General features: G+C 34.8%; 1 protein-coding gene across 6 annotated transcripts in view; it reads right to left on the bottom strand.

Annotated features, from left to right (window-relative positions):
* Positions 1–1,867: 1,867 nt before the first annotated feature.
* Positions 1,868–18,480, bottom strand: part of LOC123529777 (prestin-like) — an 87,559-nt gene continuing 70,946 nt past the window's right edge. For all 6 annotated transcript variants that reach the window (XM_045310297.2, XM_045310299.2, XM_045310300.2 and 3 more), the window contains 9 exons: positions 18,369–18,464; positions 16,805–16,911; positions 16,473–16,542; positions 11,294–11,458; positions 10,507–10,710; positions 9,864–9,918; positions 9,398–9,525; positions 7,317–7,418; positions 1,868–6,615 (listed from right to left, as the gene is read on the bottom strand). In XM_045310297.2, coding sequence (XP_045166232.2) covers positions 6,580–6,615; positions 7,317–7,418; positions 9,398–9,525; positions 9,864–9,918; positions 10,507–10,710; positions 11,294–11,458; positions 16,473–16,542; positions 16,805–16,911; positions 18,369–18,464 — 963 coding nt within the window. In that variant the 3' untranslated portion in view covers positions 1,868–6,579. The remainder of the gene's footprint in view (positions 6,616–7,316; positions 7,419–9,397; positions 9,526–9,863; positions 9,919–10,506; positions 10,711–11,293; positions 11,459–16,472; positions 16,543–16,804; positions 16,912–18,368; positions 18,465–18,480) is intronic.

Below are 18,480 nucleotides of genomic sequence, written 5' to 3'. Positions count from 1 at the left end.
TTTAGCTAAGTCCAATGAAATAATTGTCTAAAAAATACTTGTGTCAAGTGCTCACCATTAATAACGTTTTTGTCACTGACGGCACCCTGGTGTTTCTTTACTTATTTGTCAAGTCCCTGTTGTCTAGTTTTGTACTGTGCATGTATTTGTGTGTGTTTATTTATCATGTACAGATACATACATAAACTGTGGAGGCTGTGATCTTGGAATGTGACATTTCTTTATTTGTCCTGGTTTTCATCTCTGATATAAGGATTAATTATATAAGGATGTTGTTTTAATGGTTTAGAATCTTCAACAATACTAAGCCCGCTCATTACCTTAATAGGGAGATCGCAGATCTAGGGATCGCGGGGTCGCAAGTTCCATCCCCGGGCGAGGTGTATGTTCTCCGTGACGACTTTATAGAAGACAGCGTGTCTGAAATCATTCGTCCTGCAGCGCTGATTCAAGTTTGGAAGATGGCAGTTACTTGCGGAGAATAGGTTATGTCCTGTTACAGATTGCAGGAACACTGGTCAGGTTACATAACTAAACACTATTGAAAAACGGCGTTAACCCAAAACAAACAAGGCAGTCTGAGAGACAGCTATATATCCCCCGCCGCTGTTATGGATAGTGAAAGGGTGGAAACATTGACGTTTTTAAGTATATTTTATAGTCCATGTATGATGACATCAATGAATTTGAAAATCCTTCAAGGGGTTTAGAAGATGCAGAGCGGCCACAAAATGGAAGGTTCAAACTTTTGACCAGAGTTGTGACCTTGAGCCAACATGGCTGACTAATGAAGTCTGCACATCGTCTTGAGGAGGTGATCATTTGACCCAAGTTTCATGAAAATCCTCAAAGGGTTAAGGAGTTAGAGCTAAAACCTTTGACCTTGACCTTGAGCCGACCTGGCTGACTCATGAATTCTGCAAATTGTCTTGATGAGGTGATCATTTGACCAAAGTTTCATGAAAATCCTTCAAAGGGTTTAGGTGTTAAGAGCGAAGACAAAATGGAAGGCTCAAACCTTCGACCTCGAGTTGTGACATGGCTTACTCATAAGTTCTGCACATCGTCTTCATGGGGTGATCATTTGACCCAAGTTTCATGAATAAATTTCAGGTCAGGAGATAAAACAGCGGACACAAAATGGAAGGCTCAAACATTTTGCCTGACCTTGAGCCAACATGGCTGACTCCTGAGTTCTGCACATCCTCTTGATGAGGTGATCAACTGACCAAAGTTTCATGAAAATCATTCATGGGGTTAAGGAAATACAGAGCAGACACAAAATGAAAGGCTCAAACCTTTGACCTCGAGTTGTGACCTTGACCTTGAGCCGACACGGCTGACTCATGCACATCATCTTGATGAGGTGATTATTTGACCAAAGTTTCATGAAAATCCTTCAAGGGAGATAGGAGATACAGAGTGGACACAAAATGTTATGGACAGAGTCACTAGTGGCGGGTGATTAACAGACAAACAAATCAACAATACTAGTAACATAATGAAAGATTGTTTTTGACAGTAATGTATTTCAGAGTTTTATTTACACTTTGGAACATGACGGGTAATAAGTGAGGTTTCATTCACCATTTATCGGTTTAATCTCCCCACTTTTCTTCCACTCTCCATTCCAAGGCGGTACCGTGTTGTTCTTTTATCTGTTAGTCTTCATCGTCTATATGTTTCACTATCATTATATTTCTATTATATGTCAATCATGTTGGCATACATATACACATACACTGCCATTTGGATGCAGTTTGGAGGGTTTTGTACTTAGAATGTGGGTTTTCCAGTCGGATATTTGTCCTTGCGGGGCAGGAAGGGAGTGTGGCGGATTGTTGTATTTCAAAAGTCAAACAAAAGCCAGGTATAAAAACACTTTATATATCTGTAACAATAAACATGTCCAAAACTGATACAAAATGTACATATCTTCTGTGTCTGTATGATAGAGCTTTGATCTATAGTGCATGTCTTGACGACTATTTACAACAAAACATTAAATACAACTACAATGTACAAAAAAAAAATGTGTGACAATTTTCATCTTTTTATCCCTTTTGGTAATTTGATTTGGCCTGTTTGTAAAACACATTCAAAACGTATCGATAAGATTTTTTTCTACATTTTGAATGAGAATTTTTTATTAAAAACTTTGGTAATATTTGCATACATAAAGAAAACAAAAAAGTAAATTTTGCATACTAGTTAGTAAAATATGTATTTTAAAGACAGTTTTTCCTGTTTATGCACAATGTAGGTTCATATATATATATATATATATATATATGGGTCAAGCAAGGGATCGACTAGCTGCTAACTGTTAGTACAATGTACTGCAATTTATTTTACCTTGATCGAGAAGAAAACTTAACACTTGTTTTAATCACTTTGAGCCTTCTTCCTCAGAAAAAAAAACAGTACTGGTCCCAATGTTACATAACTGACTTTTGAGAGTACCAGTCTCTGACAGAAGCCTTGCCATTGGTCAATTTGAAATCTATGCTCAAAAACAACCAATCAAATGCTCGAGTACTGAGACTGGTTTTCAAACTCAGTTTTAAAACATAGGATCTTGGCATCATACAAAGAGATACAGTTATGACCTCAGTGTGGTTTCAGATTAACATCTCCCCCTTCTTTCTCATCCTTATCACTGGAAAACCACTGTTCAGAAAATTATTTGTTTACAATCTATAAAATTAACTAAAATATCATCTATATGGCACTTAAACCAAGTGAGATCAAATAAAAGGCTTAAATTTCTTTTTGTTCTGAAAAATCAAGACAACAATACCAGCAAAAATACCGGTATTACTTTTGAACTGTACACATTTTTTGTTTAAAACTGAATCTGTCAATTTTCAAGTTTTTTTACTGAATAAAACTTATTTACAGATATACAATAACAGAAGCTTTCTTTTGTAAACAAGAGCTGTCTGTAGGACAGCACACTCTCAGTTCCTGACTCTGAATTAGAGCTTTGCCAGTAAAAGGCATCAATCTGTCAAAATTCTAATCAGAGTTATGGGAATAAATATGGTGTATAGTAAATAACTACTTTAAGTTTCAAGTCAATAGCTTTGATAATAACAGAGATATTGGACGTTACATAAAACTTTAACCAAAAAATTCTAAGTTAAAAAGGGGCACAACTCTGTCAACATTCATATCAGTGTTATAGGGGTATCAGTGTTATGGGGGTTGTTTCTCCTTGTGTAGACTTTGATAGAAAATAAATATGTTAAGTTTCAAGTCAAAAGCTTTGATAGAAACGGAGATATCTGACTCTATCAAAACTTTAACAAAAAAATTCAAAGTTAAAAAGGGGCATAAATCTGTCAAAATTCAATCAGAGTTACGGGGATTGTTTCTTCTGGTGTAGACTGTGATAGTGGATAACTTTTTTAAGTTTCAAGTCAATAGTTCTGATAGTAACAGAGATATTTGACTCGATCAAAAATTTTAACCAACGGCGACAGCAACGCTGATGCCAACGCTGGGGCGAGTGCAATAGCTCTACATTTTCTTCAAAAAGTCAAGCTAAAAAGTAACTTAAAGACTACCACAGATTCTAAAACTGGTGAACATGATGTTTACGTCTATAAAATAAAATGTAAAATAAAACTTGAAAGCATAAATGGAAATCAAACATATATTGTGATAGATGCTTGAAGGGAAATGAAATGTGTAAGTTTTGTTTGTTTTGAGTTTAACGCCGTTTTTCAACAGTATTTCAGTCATGTAACGGCGGACAGTTAACCTAACCAGTGTTCCTGGATTCTGTACCAGTACAAACCTGTTGAGTGTTCTCCGCAAGTAACTGTCAACTTCCCCACATGAATCAGAGGTGGAGGACTAATGATTTCAGACACAATGTCGTTTATCAAATAGTCACAGAGAACATTCGCCCCACCCGAGGATCGAACTCGCGACCCCGCGATCCGTAGACCGACACTCTCCCTACTGAGCTAAGCGGGCGGGTTTGAAATGTAAGATATAGTATGGTATTGTATGTAATTATTTTTAACAATCTTTAACTGAATTACAGCATTATCTGCAGAGGGTTTTTAAGGGCAAGACAACCATTGTTTAAAGTCAGAACAAAGCTCAATCTGTACCTCTAATATTTTCTGTAAATAAAAAACAGAGTATTTAGCATTATCAGTTTCACAAGAATTTCCAAACTTCATCTCAAATCAATTTTTGATTATCAAATATTTCATCCTCATTTAAATGGGCTGTAGAAAAAAAAGACATTTTGTTGATTCTTTTTACCATTTTCACATTAAAACAATTAAAAACAGTATTTGACTATCAAACATGCTCAAAATGCTAGTACTTCAACGAAAATAAAAATCAGATAGTAAAATACACTAAAACAATCCTATTTTCTGGTCATCAACCACTTCTTCCAAAAATACAGGTAGAAATATAGGAATTTTTATTAAAGTCATAGGGTTTGTTGGGTTTAACTTCACACTGAAAATTGTTTTGGGTCATATAGCTACTTTCAAGGTTTTGATGGTGGATGAAGACCCCAGGTGCCCCTTCTGGCACTATTTTATGGCATGGGCAGGCACATGGGCAGAAACAACAACCTTCGGTAAGGTCTATGAAAAGCTTCGCAACATGAAAGAGTTCCACACATCAACCAAGGTTGCAAACTCCCAGCAATGATGGACAACTGATTCAAGCCAGCAACCTTAACCTCTTGGTCACAGAGGTCCTCCTTAACGATTTTTATTAAAAATATAGGAAACTTTTCAAAAAATGTATCTATTCACCAAAAATACAATCATTTTAATGGTCTTTTTAAAAAAGTCCAGACTTCCCTAAAAGGGGTATAAATTGACCAGACTGGGCTGATGTTATTAAAAAAAAGTAAAATTTTAGATTGAAAGGTAAAATAATTGTTAAAGTTATCTTGTATTAAATAAAAAACTTCATTTACTTTGTGGGGCAAACAAAGAGAACATAGCAAAAAGAAGATTTGCCATTCTCTAATGAAGATAACCTTTAACAACCAAAAATATAGAACAAAAGGAACTGAATTTTAGAAAAAAAATAGGTCTTCAAGTTCAGAAATATGAGAAATCATTCAAAAAGGAAAATAAAGAAATCCTCTGATGACCTATGACTCAGCTGAACATTTAACATACACAATAAATAATATAATGACTTTGCACCATATGAATGTACCTTATGAATATAGTTTACATACATGAAGTAAAAACAAGATCAGGCACTACAGGGAATGACTAAAAGCAGGAAAATAAATGTATCAATCTACTGCCAAATGATTAATTCAGACTACACTGTACATCCCATGTGTATCATCCAATTCTAATGACTTTACTGAGCAACATATTCAATTAATGATGCGATTCCACTCATTTTGACTCTCAAGTTAAATACTGTAAAATCACATATTTTCGCTGGGTAAAAAATTCGCGAGTTTGAAATTTTGAGTATGTTCTTGAGGTTTAATATTCGCCAAATTGTAAAAATGGTATCCTACTTGAATTTGAATTATACTAATGGTGAATATTTAGGTGAGGATTAATTTTGGCGAGATAAAAGGCCTCGTCAATATAGCGAAAATTAAACCCTCGCGAACATTTCCGGTTTTACAGTACAGTTTGTTTCTTCTGCTGAAATTGTTACTTCTGACCAGTACTTTACAACAGGCAATATCTAGTCTCCATTCAAAGTGACAAACCTACAAAAATACTTATTTACCACAAACATTAGAGGTAAGTTCTGCCGAATCAAGTCAGTAACACAGGCAATACAGCCACAGATAGTAAAAACAACACACAATCAACATATATCCCTGATTAAATTCTCCAGTCATACAATCTCACATTACTTTGATTTAATTTTCACCTGCACTGTTTGATATACATGGTTACATGTGTCAACATTCTGGTTAATGCAAATACTGTCAAATTATTGATATTTGAAGGGGAATAATTTTCGTGAGGTTCATGGTTATGTTAATCCACAAAACTAAAATCTGATGAAAGAGCAAATTTTCCATTAATTTGATCTTAAAATTTAAACTCCGCCAATTCATGTCTCTTAGTCAAATCACAAAATTTTATGCAAGAGAAATTTGATAATTTCACAGTTTAAAAAAGTACTGATGACTATAAATATTTTGAGATCTTTCACTTACATATATATATATAAATATATTGGTTGCAGTGCCATTACAGTGAACATGCAACAACAATTCTGGAAACTTCACCACAAATTATTCCGTATCTACATATTTCACAGACAATAAAGTATTGAGATATATAGCTTGTTTTCTCCACATTATTGCTTTAAAACTTATAAATCATAAATGTCCACAACATTTTGGAATAGTTTTGTTTTTGACACATATTCTCCTTAACAACCAGATCTCCACAGCCACAAAGTTACCTCACCAACAAGGTTTCCTTAGCAACCAGATGCTGTGCTGTTCTAAAGACTTTTAATTCTATTGTACATCTAGTGCAAAATTCTACACATTCCTCCTGAATCACTTGTATTGTCATGTACATTACTGATATATAATATAGTTTATCATGCTTTGGTTGAGCTGCTTTTAGATCCCTGCTTCTGAAATAGAATAAAAATATACTGAGACTTAAAAATGCGAAATCACTTATTTTCACTTTCAGGACAACTCATCCTATGACAGAATAAAGCTTAGATCAGATCAATGTTTAGCTGAAATGTGTTATATAAGCGGTATCGAACAACACAGCTGATTCACATCAAGGGGCATTATTAAAACTGCAGATGGCTAAATTTTCTTTGTTTGGTCTAATGCCAGTTTTCAAAGGTTTTCTGTTACATATGGCAGCCAGCTAACTCAACCAAATGTTTTGGATGCTATACCAGTATTAACCGGTTCTTAAACCAGTAACTGACAACTTCCCTACATGAGTTAAAGGTTGACCTTTAAAACATTTTGTGTTCAGCCAATCATCAGAAAAGATAAGTCTTATGCTTAACCTAATGAGCTAACTAACCTGGGGGCTGGTCAAACTGTAAAGGTAAGTAAAACTTGAGTTAGAACTCATACTCTTTAAAGGGGCCTGGGTCAAAGGTTATGAAACTAAATTTGGAGACCAGTCTACGAATGCTGCCTTGCCACTGGTCAATTTCAAATTTGTGCTCAGCAACAACCAATCAGATGCTTGATTTTGAGACTGGTCTCCTAATACAATTTTACAGCCTACGACCCTACATGGTTCACAAGAAATGTTACTATTAAGATCATAGTTACGAGACAGAAATTAGTAATATTTTCTCACCCTTTTCCCTTTAACCGACTCATCATCAATAAAATCGAGATTGTAGTCCTCGACTGAGTCGTCCTTGTCTGCCATACTTGCGCCATGTTCTGATGTATCAGCCTGGAAATTATAAACTCTGTACTGTATAACAGCATCATGTAAGGGAACTTATATATCATAGCTGTCAAAGGTATATTCTTACCTGTACTGTATAGGAGGAGTTTAAAGATGTAGGATGTATTATAGCATTATCATTATATACCTAAGAATTTTCTGTTTCAAATGCAGCATGCACTTTACTAACAAACACAAAACCCCAAATTTATCTCCCATTGGATAAGAAATTTTTTTTCAATCAACAATGATGTAATGACGCTGTCTCGATTTTCCATGCTTCAAAAAGCTCACAAGTTTTCAGTGTTATCTAAAATTCTCGTCAATTTTGTCTGATATAACACTTGAAATAGGATCAGTATAAATTGATTATAATATTATATAACATTATATTATGCAATGATACATTCAGCACTCATGTATTTTGCCAGAATAGATCACACTCGACGCAAGTGCCTTGTAGAATCCCGGCCTGGCAAAATCCACTCAAGATGAACAAAACATTGCAGATAAAGTTACACTTGTGATAACCCCACTTTATTATATACCTATATAAATTCTGTCAAAAATAGAGCTTGCATTTCACAAGGAAATACGAACAGGCTGAAAAACGTCCTGTATTGTACCTTCCAAAATCCCGTATTGTACCTCCCATATTGTATCTTGCCGGACTACTTTCATAAATATGCATGAGCTGACACAGTTATATAAATAGCGCACACATTTTCATTCTAACATCAACAAACATTTAAGATTTCGTTCAATTACAAATAAACAAACAACTAGAAATGTGTCTATGGGACACAGATGCCCCCACTTCATGACATAGGTCAGGGGCCATAACTCCTACAATACTGAATGAATCTGGATGCGAAACCCTAGGTGCACAACTGCACATGCTGACCAACATTACTGTAAACTTTGGAGACTCTAGGTCAAATACTTTTGGAGCTACGCGCGACACAACATTAAAATGACCAATTTTTAACTAAGTCAGGGGCCATAACTCCTACACTACTCAATGAATCCAGACGCGAAACCCCAGGTGCACAACTGCACATGCTGCCCAACATTCCTGTAAACTTTGGTGACTCTAGGTCAAATACTTTTGGAGCTAGGCGCGACACAACACTAAAATGACAAATTTTTACAAAGTCAGGGGCCATAACTCCTACACGACTGAATGAATCTGGACGCAAAACCCCAGGTGCACAACTACACATGGTGACCAACATTCCTGTAAAGTGTTGTGACTCATCTCAAATACTTTTGGAGCTAGGCGCGACACATTCTCGGACGGAAGGACGGACAAGGGCAAATCTATATGCCCCCCAAAGTGGCGGAGGTATATAATAAATGGGTCATTACAACAGTAGCTAGATCTGGGATTTTGTATTTGGCTCTCCTGGATTTTGCAAGGACGGATCACACCCGATCTGGCAAAATCCACTCGAGCCGAATACAGCATCTCAGATTGAGCTACTGTATATTAACCCTATTATATTGGCAAGGTCCAAGGCATATTCTTACCTGACATGTGTTTCAAGATCTAATGCTTGTATAACAGCATCATGTAGGTAAACATATATACTAGATCCAAGGTATATTCTTACCTGTATTGAGAGAGGAGGAGTTTCAAGGTGTAGGGCTTGTATCATGGCATCATGTAGGTAAACATATATACTAGATCCAAGGTATATTCTTACCTGTATTGAGAGAGGAGGAGTTTCAAGGTGTAGGGCTTGTATCATGGCATCATGTAGGTAAACATATATACTAGATCCAAGGTATATTCTTACCTGTATTGAGAGAGGAGGAGTTTCAAGGTGTAGGGCTTGTATCACGGCATCATGTAGGTAAACATATATACTAGATCCAAGGTATATTCTTACCTGTATTGAGAGAGGAGGAGTTTCAAGGTGTAGGGCTTCTATTACAGCATCATGTAGGTAAACATATATACTAGATCAAACGTATATTCTTACCTGTATTGAGAGAGGAGGAGTTTCAAGGTGTAGGGCTTGTATCACGGCATCATGTAGGGAAACATATATATTGGAATGGTCCAAGGTGTCGTAAAACTTTGTTTTCTGGAACATCTCTCTTATTCCAGCTGTAAATTAAAATGTATCAATAAAACATCAAAGAAAAGGTACAAAAAATCCATATATTAATACACAAGTTGTTTGGTTGGGTTTAATGCTGTTTCAGTTCTTAAATGGCTGTCAGTTAAATCTAACTAGTGTTCCTAATACCTGTACCAGTAATGACTTGTTCCTCCACAAGTAACTAACAATTTCCTTACATCAGTCAGAGGTGGACATTGTATATTTCTAGGATGTACAAAAGTGTGTCCTTCAATAAATTGCATGTCTCAACACTTGATCCCAATAGCTGTTTTTGAAAAAGGTGTATCAAAGATCATTTTAGTTGAACAATACCATATCTTACCTTTGCAGTTTGCCAATATAACTTTAACTCCAACTGCTTTATATTCTCCAATCACCTGAAATATCATAATAGTTCATGTTGTGGATGCAAGGACTTGCTTGTAAAACACTGGGATTTCAATTTGCTAATGTATATACATTGGGCTTCATCAGTTTCAAATATTTCTGCACTAGGAAACTTAAGAAATATTGCTCTGAATAAAGTGAAAATTTAAAACAGGCAAAAAATAAGAGTTATGTCATCTGTGTTCAAAAGTCACAATAATGTAGCTTTATCTATGGCAACAATACTGCCAACCTTTAAGGGGTGGGTTTTTTCTTCACAGAGCATGCTCCTTGGTGAACATCAAAATTTCAAATATTTTAGAACTGAAAATGATGTACAAATATTATTTAAACTGATACTTTAATATGTATTTTATAGAGTGCAACTAAAATTCTATTTTTTTTGGACAGCTAATAATTTTAAGGGCTTTTATACTTATTTTATCAATGACAATGGTGTCTTATACATAACTAGTATCTAAAACACAAAAAATCACTTTATTTCATCTTTCTATCTAAAGAAAGCATTTGCAAATTTGGAGATAAACCTGGAGATGGGCCTCTTCTAGGAAAATGTTAATTCTCAAATTTCAACTCACTGAAGAAAGAACTTTAACACCCATAGAATCCACAAAACTCCACGGAGAACAGTCAAAAATGATAGTATGAAAGTCCACATCTAATGGAGCTTTAGGTTTCATTTCAATGGGGATCTTCACTGATCCAGAACTATCTATCTCCATGTCAAATGCATCAGCTGGTATTGTAACATCTGGTACCTCTTCTCCAACAATAACCAGATCCTAAAAATTGGCACACAACAGTAAACATGAAGAATAACAATAATAAATTAATACTAATCGTAGAGAAACATTTATAACTTAATCATTATAACTTGATGACTGGTTCTGGAACTTACGAAGACCGATTCTGCTCTCCCTAGGATTCAAACCAATGACTTACATTTAACTTTAGGTTCAGAGTTAATTTCATTTGAACAAATTGTTTTCACATTTTGTAGTTTACATACATTTTGAGATACATAACAGAAGGTTTAGCTTCTTACACATATAGTTAAATACACACCAGACATATAGGCTTTGTTGAATGTTGTTAAATCTTGTTATACTTTTTTCTAAATCAATATCAATTTATTCTATTTCTTTTGAGTTCAACAAAATTTTAATTTGATTTGCTCTATTTGAGATGGGTTACGCTTACGAATAAACTTACTAATACATCTGCAGATATATTTTGTACTATTTTTTAACTTTAAAATTTACAAAGTTTTTCAATCTTGAACAATGTATTATTGCTTGAAACTGAAAGTTTTGCTATACACTAATCTTATAAACATCTTTAAAAAGTCTGACATTATCAGCTCACCTTTTTCTTCATTTTCTCCATTTTTGCTTCTCTCTTCTTCTGAGCAATTCTGAGTGTTCTTGGGTTAATTGTGTTCTTGTAGAGAAGTGTTCTAAAGTGTTCAGTGTTCACAAAGAATAAGGAATGCTCAAACCTGAATATCTTAACTCCTGGTACTTCCCTTGCCTGAAAATGAGAAAATGTGCATTATCATGCAATAATTCAACTTTTTTCAATGCGAGTTCAACACAACTTAAGGGGACAAAAATCTTACTGAATCATGTACCTTAATCCTAGAAAGAGAAAAAATCCAAATCTGACTTTTTATCTACTGATCCTCAAAACAATATGATATTGTAAGGACCTACCCCCTGGGTAGTTGCACATCCTTATTAATCAGGATACCGATCTATTTAGTAATAACTGGTATTTGCACATCAACATCTACCCTTGATAAAGCATGCAAATACAAGTGTATGTTGCGATTAACACCAGATGCGTTGAAATATATACCTGGGACAACCTCTTTGGATGCGTCGATATTGGACAATCTCTGTAGATGCGTCAATATATATATCATATACCTTGGGAATACCTTTTCGGTCCTATCTAGTCAGGATATCGGACCATAATGATAACCAGTATACATACATCACCATCAGTTTAGATGAAGTGCATATATACAGGTACTCCTTTCTGGTTTACATCAATACCTTCAAATTACCACAGGAACTCGGATGAACGGTTAAAAATAGCTCTTTAATATTGCGACATCATAATAATCGTGTAACGCTTGTAAACATAACACAAAAGTACGTTCCAGAAGTTGACAATATGGCATCGTAGAAATGATATTACACCGGAGAAATAAATACATCGTCATAGATTAACAATGGAGGACCTAGGCCTATGCAATGGGATCTTCTTCAGTCAAAGCAGTTATATATAGAATCTACATCAGTACAAAGCATTATAATATGTGAATATAAGTAGAATTACGCAGACCAATGCATCTCTTTGGTTCTGCCATAACGTGGTAGTTCAGACTAGGCATACTGCAAGGTTCGGTTTCACATGGTTTTGTATTTACTTCATAATATTGTTGTTGTTGTTGTTGTTCTGTAAGGCTAAAAGTGCCTATTCTATGAATTTGACTTTCTGCTCTTTAAAATAAAGTTAAGACTGCCTAATAAGTGTTTCTTTTACCTTGCTAAAGAGCTTTTTATGTATTTCTTAATAGAATATGTATTTCTGAATAGAAATGTCTCGTCTGTGAGTTTTACTTCTCAAGGTTTTACGGTTGAGAAGAAGATACCGACTGAACGCAGACGCCCGTATTTATAGCCTTTGGAGTGCCAATGGCAACGGCTTTGACCAATGAAAATCCCGGCTTAAGACTAGGTAATGTGATACGCCCAAAGCAACAATTAACAATGAGAACAATAAAAGTGCATTACATTTCAGGCTCGAGTACTACAAGCACGGCTTAAAAGAAAAGCCACATAATTATACATGATATACATTATGAAATAACATATCGACAAAAAGCCGGAGCATTATACGCTGAGCGTAGTGATACATGTAGACGAAATTTGTTACGCTAACAATATATAGTACATACATAGTAAAATGTTAGAATTGATGTGAAATATCCGGCTTACATCAGGCTTTAAGTTATTTAAGCATAAATATGAATCCCTAAAAGTTTCATTCATAACAAAGATACATTCACGAAAAGCCGGACCCTAAAAAGGTAGAAGTAGTCCAAAGTTCCGTGTCCGCCATTTTTAAATACCGCAAATGGCACAAGGCAGCATCGTCAGAAATGTTCCAATACGTCTGTAGATAGTCTGATGTGGTAAAAATCTCTTCCTGTACGTGTCGGGGAGTAATTAATTTATTCGTTAGAAGAACCATCTGCCTCCTGTACTAATTATGACAAGAGTTACGTATCCTAATGTAGAGTACTCTCTCACAAGGAGAAATGTCAACAATGATGACATTCTAATTTTTATGAAGAATCTTTGTAGGAAACAGTCCATTTGAAGGAAAGTTACTTAGGTATGACGTATATAAACACTTTAAATATTGAAAACAGTCCTTGTATTAAGTTAAATTACTCTAGTTCAGCAGTTACTTGTATGCTAAATGTTTATTTGTCACATAATTTCATGACGTTCATTTTGTAAGGGAGAATTCCATTACAATATATAGAGGATATTTGTTTGTTTTTCGTGAATATGGAAGTGAGAAAATGTCAAATGTTTTCATGAGCACGCAACGTGAGTGAAAATGTAACATTTGCTCACTTTGAGGTGAGTGTGTTATATTTTCGGCTGAGATCGATCGCTCACTGTTATTTACATCAAAATAAATTTATATATCAATATCGTTCTAGTATTAGGCAAACCTTAGTTTAATACTTACATGTCTTCTCCATTCTACAAGATTTTTTTTTCCTTTCCATTTATGTATGCTCAATTTCATAAACTGAGTGAATAAGAATAATTTAATTTTGCTGACGAAATTGTTATATATAGGTCTTTTTCAGCATGTAATTATGGAATATTATATCTCAAATGCATTTGTTGTTCACATGTACATATATTTTGTATATATTGTTCTCTTATTTGTATTTAATTGTATTGTATGATTCATATGCTATTCGTCATTGGAGGAAATAAAGAAATATATCATATTCACGAAAAACAAACAAATTTTCTTTTTATTTCATGCTTAAATTACGTTGAGATATGCATTTTGCAACAAATTTTAATCTCAGCAAGGGAAACACTCACGTAAAAGAACATGACGTCAGACGTGTTGTGAAGTTAGAAAGACACACACAACATAAAGTTTCATTTTGTTTTATTTCTTGTTGCACAACATTATGAAATTCTCATTAAGTAAAATAATTTGAATCGAGAAATATACTATAAAGAACAAAGTGCGACTACGATTTTCATCCTGTTTTAAGCAAATAATTTGAAATTTATACACAATGTACAAGTAGATCGGCAAAACTATAGGCCTACAGTGAGTGATATGGATTATATCTCACTAACGAAACATAGTATTTCATTAGTTAGCATAAAATAACAAGAGGGTCATGATGACCCTGGATCGCTCACCTGAGTAATATGAGCTACATGTTTCAAAGATCAAACTGATGATAAAATATTAAGAAAGTCAGTAGGTCACATTCATGGTCAATGAAATTCAGTTATACGATTGGTGTGCAAAACTGTTATCAAAATTTCAAGGCTGTATCTTAAAAAACAAGAAAGTAGGTCAGTAGGTCAAGGTCACAGTCAAGTGACATCATATCAGGTAATTATAATAAAACAGTCTTGGAAATAGGATCAAATGATTTTTTAAGTATTTTTGTCCTATATAACTCACATTGTTACTAAGTGAACCCAGGGCGGGGCCTCTTTTAACCCCAGGGGCATAATTTCAACAATTTTGGTAGTGGACTACTAGACAATGCATAATGCCAAATATCAAAAGCATAGGTCGTATGGTTGCAGACAAGAAGATTTTTCCTATATAAGTCTATATAAAATTTAGGATCCCCAGGGCAGGGCCTCTTTTCACCCCAGGGGTACAATCTGAATAATTTTGGTTCAGGACCATAAGACAATGCTACAAACCAAATATCAAAGGTCTAAGTGTTGTGGTTTCAGACAAGAAGATTTTTAAAAAAAAATTCATACATAAGTCTATGTAAAACTTGGGACCCCTGGGGCGGGGCCACATTTGACCCTAGAGGGATAATTTGAATAATTTTGGTAGAGGACCACTAGATGATGCTACATACCAAATATCAAAACCCTAGGCCATGTAGTTTTGTACAAGAAGATTTTCAAAGTTTTCCCTATATAAGTCTATATAAACCATGTGACCCCCAGGGCGGGGCCATATTTGACCTAGGGGGATAATTTAAATAATTTTGGTAGAGGACCACTAGATGATGCTACATACCAAATATCAAAGCCCTAGGCCATGTGGTTTTGTACAAGAAGATTTTCAAAGTTTTCCCTATATAAGTCTATATAAACCATGTGACCTCCGGGGCAGGGCCATATTTGACCCTAGGGGGATGATTTGAAATTTTGGTAGAAGACCACTAGATGATGCTACACACCAGATATCAAAGCCCTAGGCCCTGTGATTTTGGACAAGAAGATTTTTTAAGTTTTTCCTTTCGGCTGCCATGGCAACCAGAGTTCTGCATGGAATTCAATTCTTTGAAAAATTTTGGAAGGGGGCCACCCAACTATCATTCCTGTGAAGTTTTGTGTAATTCTGCCCAGTGGTTTTCAAGAAGAAGATTTTTTTAGAAAATGTTGACGGACACACGACGCAAGCCGCACGACGGACATGGAGCGGTCACAATAGCTCACCATGAGCCTCTGGCACAGGTGAGCTAAAAAGTGTTACTGTTGTTGGTCAAAGCATTCTCTAGTTGTTGAGAAGAAACATTCCAGTCTAGAGGTCACTGTAATTTTGACCTTTGACTTGGTGGCCTCCAAAATAACATCACTGTAATTTTGACCTTTGACCTGCTGACCTCTAAAATAATAGGGGTCATCTACTGACTACAAACAATCATCCTATGAAGACTGATTACCATATGCCAAAGTCTTTTGTAGTTATGGATCTTAAACCAAAGTGTTTTAACTACAGACTAAGAAACCAACCTATAATGAGCAAAAAATAAACCGCCACTTCTTCAAAGAATGCCATAAAAAAGTTAAGTTGCCTATTAATGGTATTGTAGGTAATTACCAAAAGCTAGTTTGAGTGGCAAACCTTCATTCATTGAATAACCAAATAAACCATCTTGTCTTGCAGATTTATTGGTTTTAAAGTTCACTGCAACAATTAAAATCTAATTTCCCACACTTAAAATTTGCTTAAAATTTAATTATATCTTTAAAATATTTTTGTTATAAAGTGAATGGCCACAAACAGAGTTTATATATTTGTAATACCATTAACTCGTAACGTTCTAATTTTGTAACAAACTTAAAATATTCCAGCTCTAATCCAGGTCCTCTCACAACTAAAGTGCAGACACAAACACGTCCCAATAAAAGCTAGTTTAATAGCAAGGAAGTACCAACTAACATGCCATGGAACAAACGTACAGACACTGTAGTGCTATTAAAAACAGTGTAATATTCAACAAACTCACCTCCTGGTATACATTCATATCCCTGTATAAATCTGTACCTGGCATCTGTCCTACCAAACATGCATACGGCCTGAAATATATTTAAAATGACATGCACCACATCTGAGTAACTAAAACCCTCTTTAACTATCTATGTAACTAATTTAGAACATTACACATAATATGTTCCACAGCTTTTTAGTGTAAATGTAAATTACTTCTGTAACCAGACTGGCTTTTTTGGATGGTTACCAAAATAAAGCCAATGTACAAATGTAAAATCACCATCAAATAAAACTCAGTACACAATTTTACAAAGACAGATTTTTATGAAATGCTGTCTGCTACTTTACCTTTGACTTCGGCAGACTACAGTAAGAAGGTTGAAGACGACAGCAGCACCAAGGCCAAGGTCAACATCCAGCAGCACTGTACATACAAATGCCACAATCCACACAAACTATCCAAAAATAAAAAGATTACCTATCAGTAGTATAAACCTTTCAGTAGTATAAACCTATTTTTCAAAACGTTTCAGTTGCTATTGATAATAAAGGTGGACCATACCTTGAAAAACTCACTGCATCTTAAAGTAAGGGAATTCTCTGTTTCACACAGTGAGGAAAATCACTGTATCAGATAGTGAGAAAATCAAATATAATTTCACCGGTATGTGGAAACAACAACTATATAAAGAATCCTAAATTCATGCAAAACAGATTCAATCAAGACATACATGTACATAATTTCTGAATATACATATGGCGAGTGATACTTTGCCACTAGTTAATCTAAACAAGAGGGTCACTGACCCTGAAGCACTCACCTGAGTACAAGGCTTCAAGCTTGTTTGTATGACGTAAAGGTACAAGTACAGAGTTAGGTTTCTTATATGTTAGCCTATATTATACACGTCACACAAATTTTTTAACCTAGGACGACGGACACAGCGTGATCACAATAGCTCACCATGAACTAAAAAAATATGCTCAGAAATAGTGGCTGAGGTGCTGGAGCTTTGAGACTCATCTCCAAACCCAGGTTTATAACACAGGACCAAGTTCCCAATTATAATGTATACTAACAGTAGGACATAATTTTTTTTATTTCTATGACTTAAAGATGTTGAATAAAAATGTGTCTCCTTTGCACATTTCATGTTAAATTGCAAAATACGCGAAACCAAATTATTTTTATTCTAAGTATCCCATTTATACTAACGCAATTTTCATACTCTAATTTTTTGTTACCATTAAAGTTTAAGAATACCACAATTCAGTTTTCTCGTGAGTAGATGCTAGTAATGTAAGTGAATTACACACTCAAACTACTAACTTTTAAATTATTTTCAATCAAAGTATCCATGACTCTACACCTTCTTTGAAGTGGCCATTAAGTGCAATTTATTTCTTCTTTTATTGACAAATGCATCTGGAATCAATACTATTTCATGTCAAACAGCAATTCTGGAATGAGCCTTTTCATATCAATAAATCTACTGGCTGTTCAGAACTGTTGACTGGCGCCAGACCAGAAAGAAGAAAAAAAAAGCGCTGTACATGTTATACCCTACCCCCTAGGTATACTATAAGAACCATGGTCATGAACGGGAAAATATACTAACACATTTCAATCATGCATTTCTCACCTAAAACATGCATTTCAATAAATGGGAACTATGCATACTGAACAAATGGTAATTTATCTTCAAATGTGCTCCAGTCACATTGTCTCAATATTTCATATCGCAGAGACATTCTGCATTTTGCTTTGGTCAACATTACAGAAAAAATTTGGATGAACTTGCCTAATGTAGTTTCGGCCTGATTCTCTCTACTTAAAAGGCACAAGATCCATAAGAATACTTACAAAATCTATATCTACTTAAAGAGGCACTAGATCAATTTGAATACTTACAAAATCTATCTTGGAAACACGCCAAAGTTTTTTAAGGTCAAGGACTTGCAGAAACATCCCTCTGAGAGCAACTATGATGATTGAAGCTAACACACTCTGAAAACATATTTTA

The sequence above is a fragment of the Mercenaria mercenaria genome, chromosome 13 (assembly GCF_021730395.1).
Source record: "Mercenaria mercenaria strain notata chromosome 13, MADL_Memer_1, whole genome shotgun sequence".
In the NCBI taxonomy this organism is placed as follows: Eukaryota; Metazoa; Mollusca; class Bivalvia; order Venerida; family Veneridae; genus Mercenaria; species Mercenaria mercenaria.
Note: the sequence above shows the minus strand (reverse complement) of the source record. Positions and strands in the feature narration are given on the sequence as shown.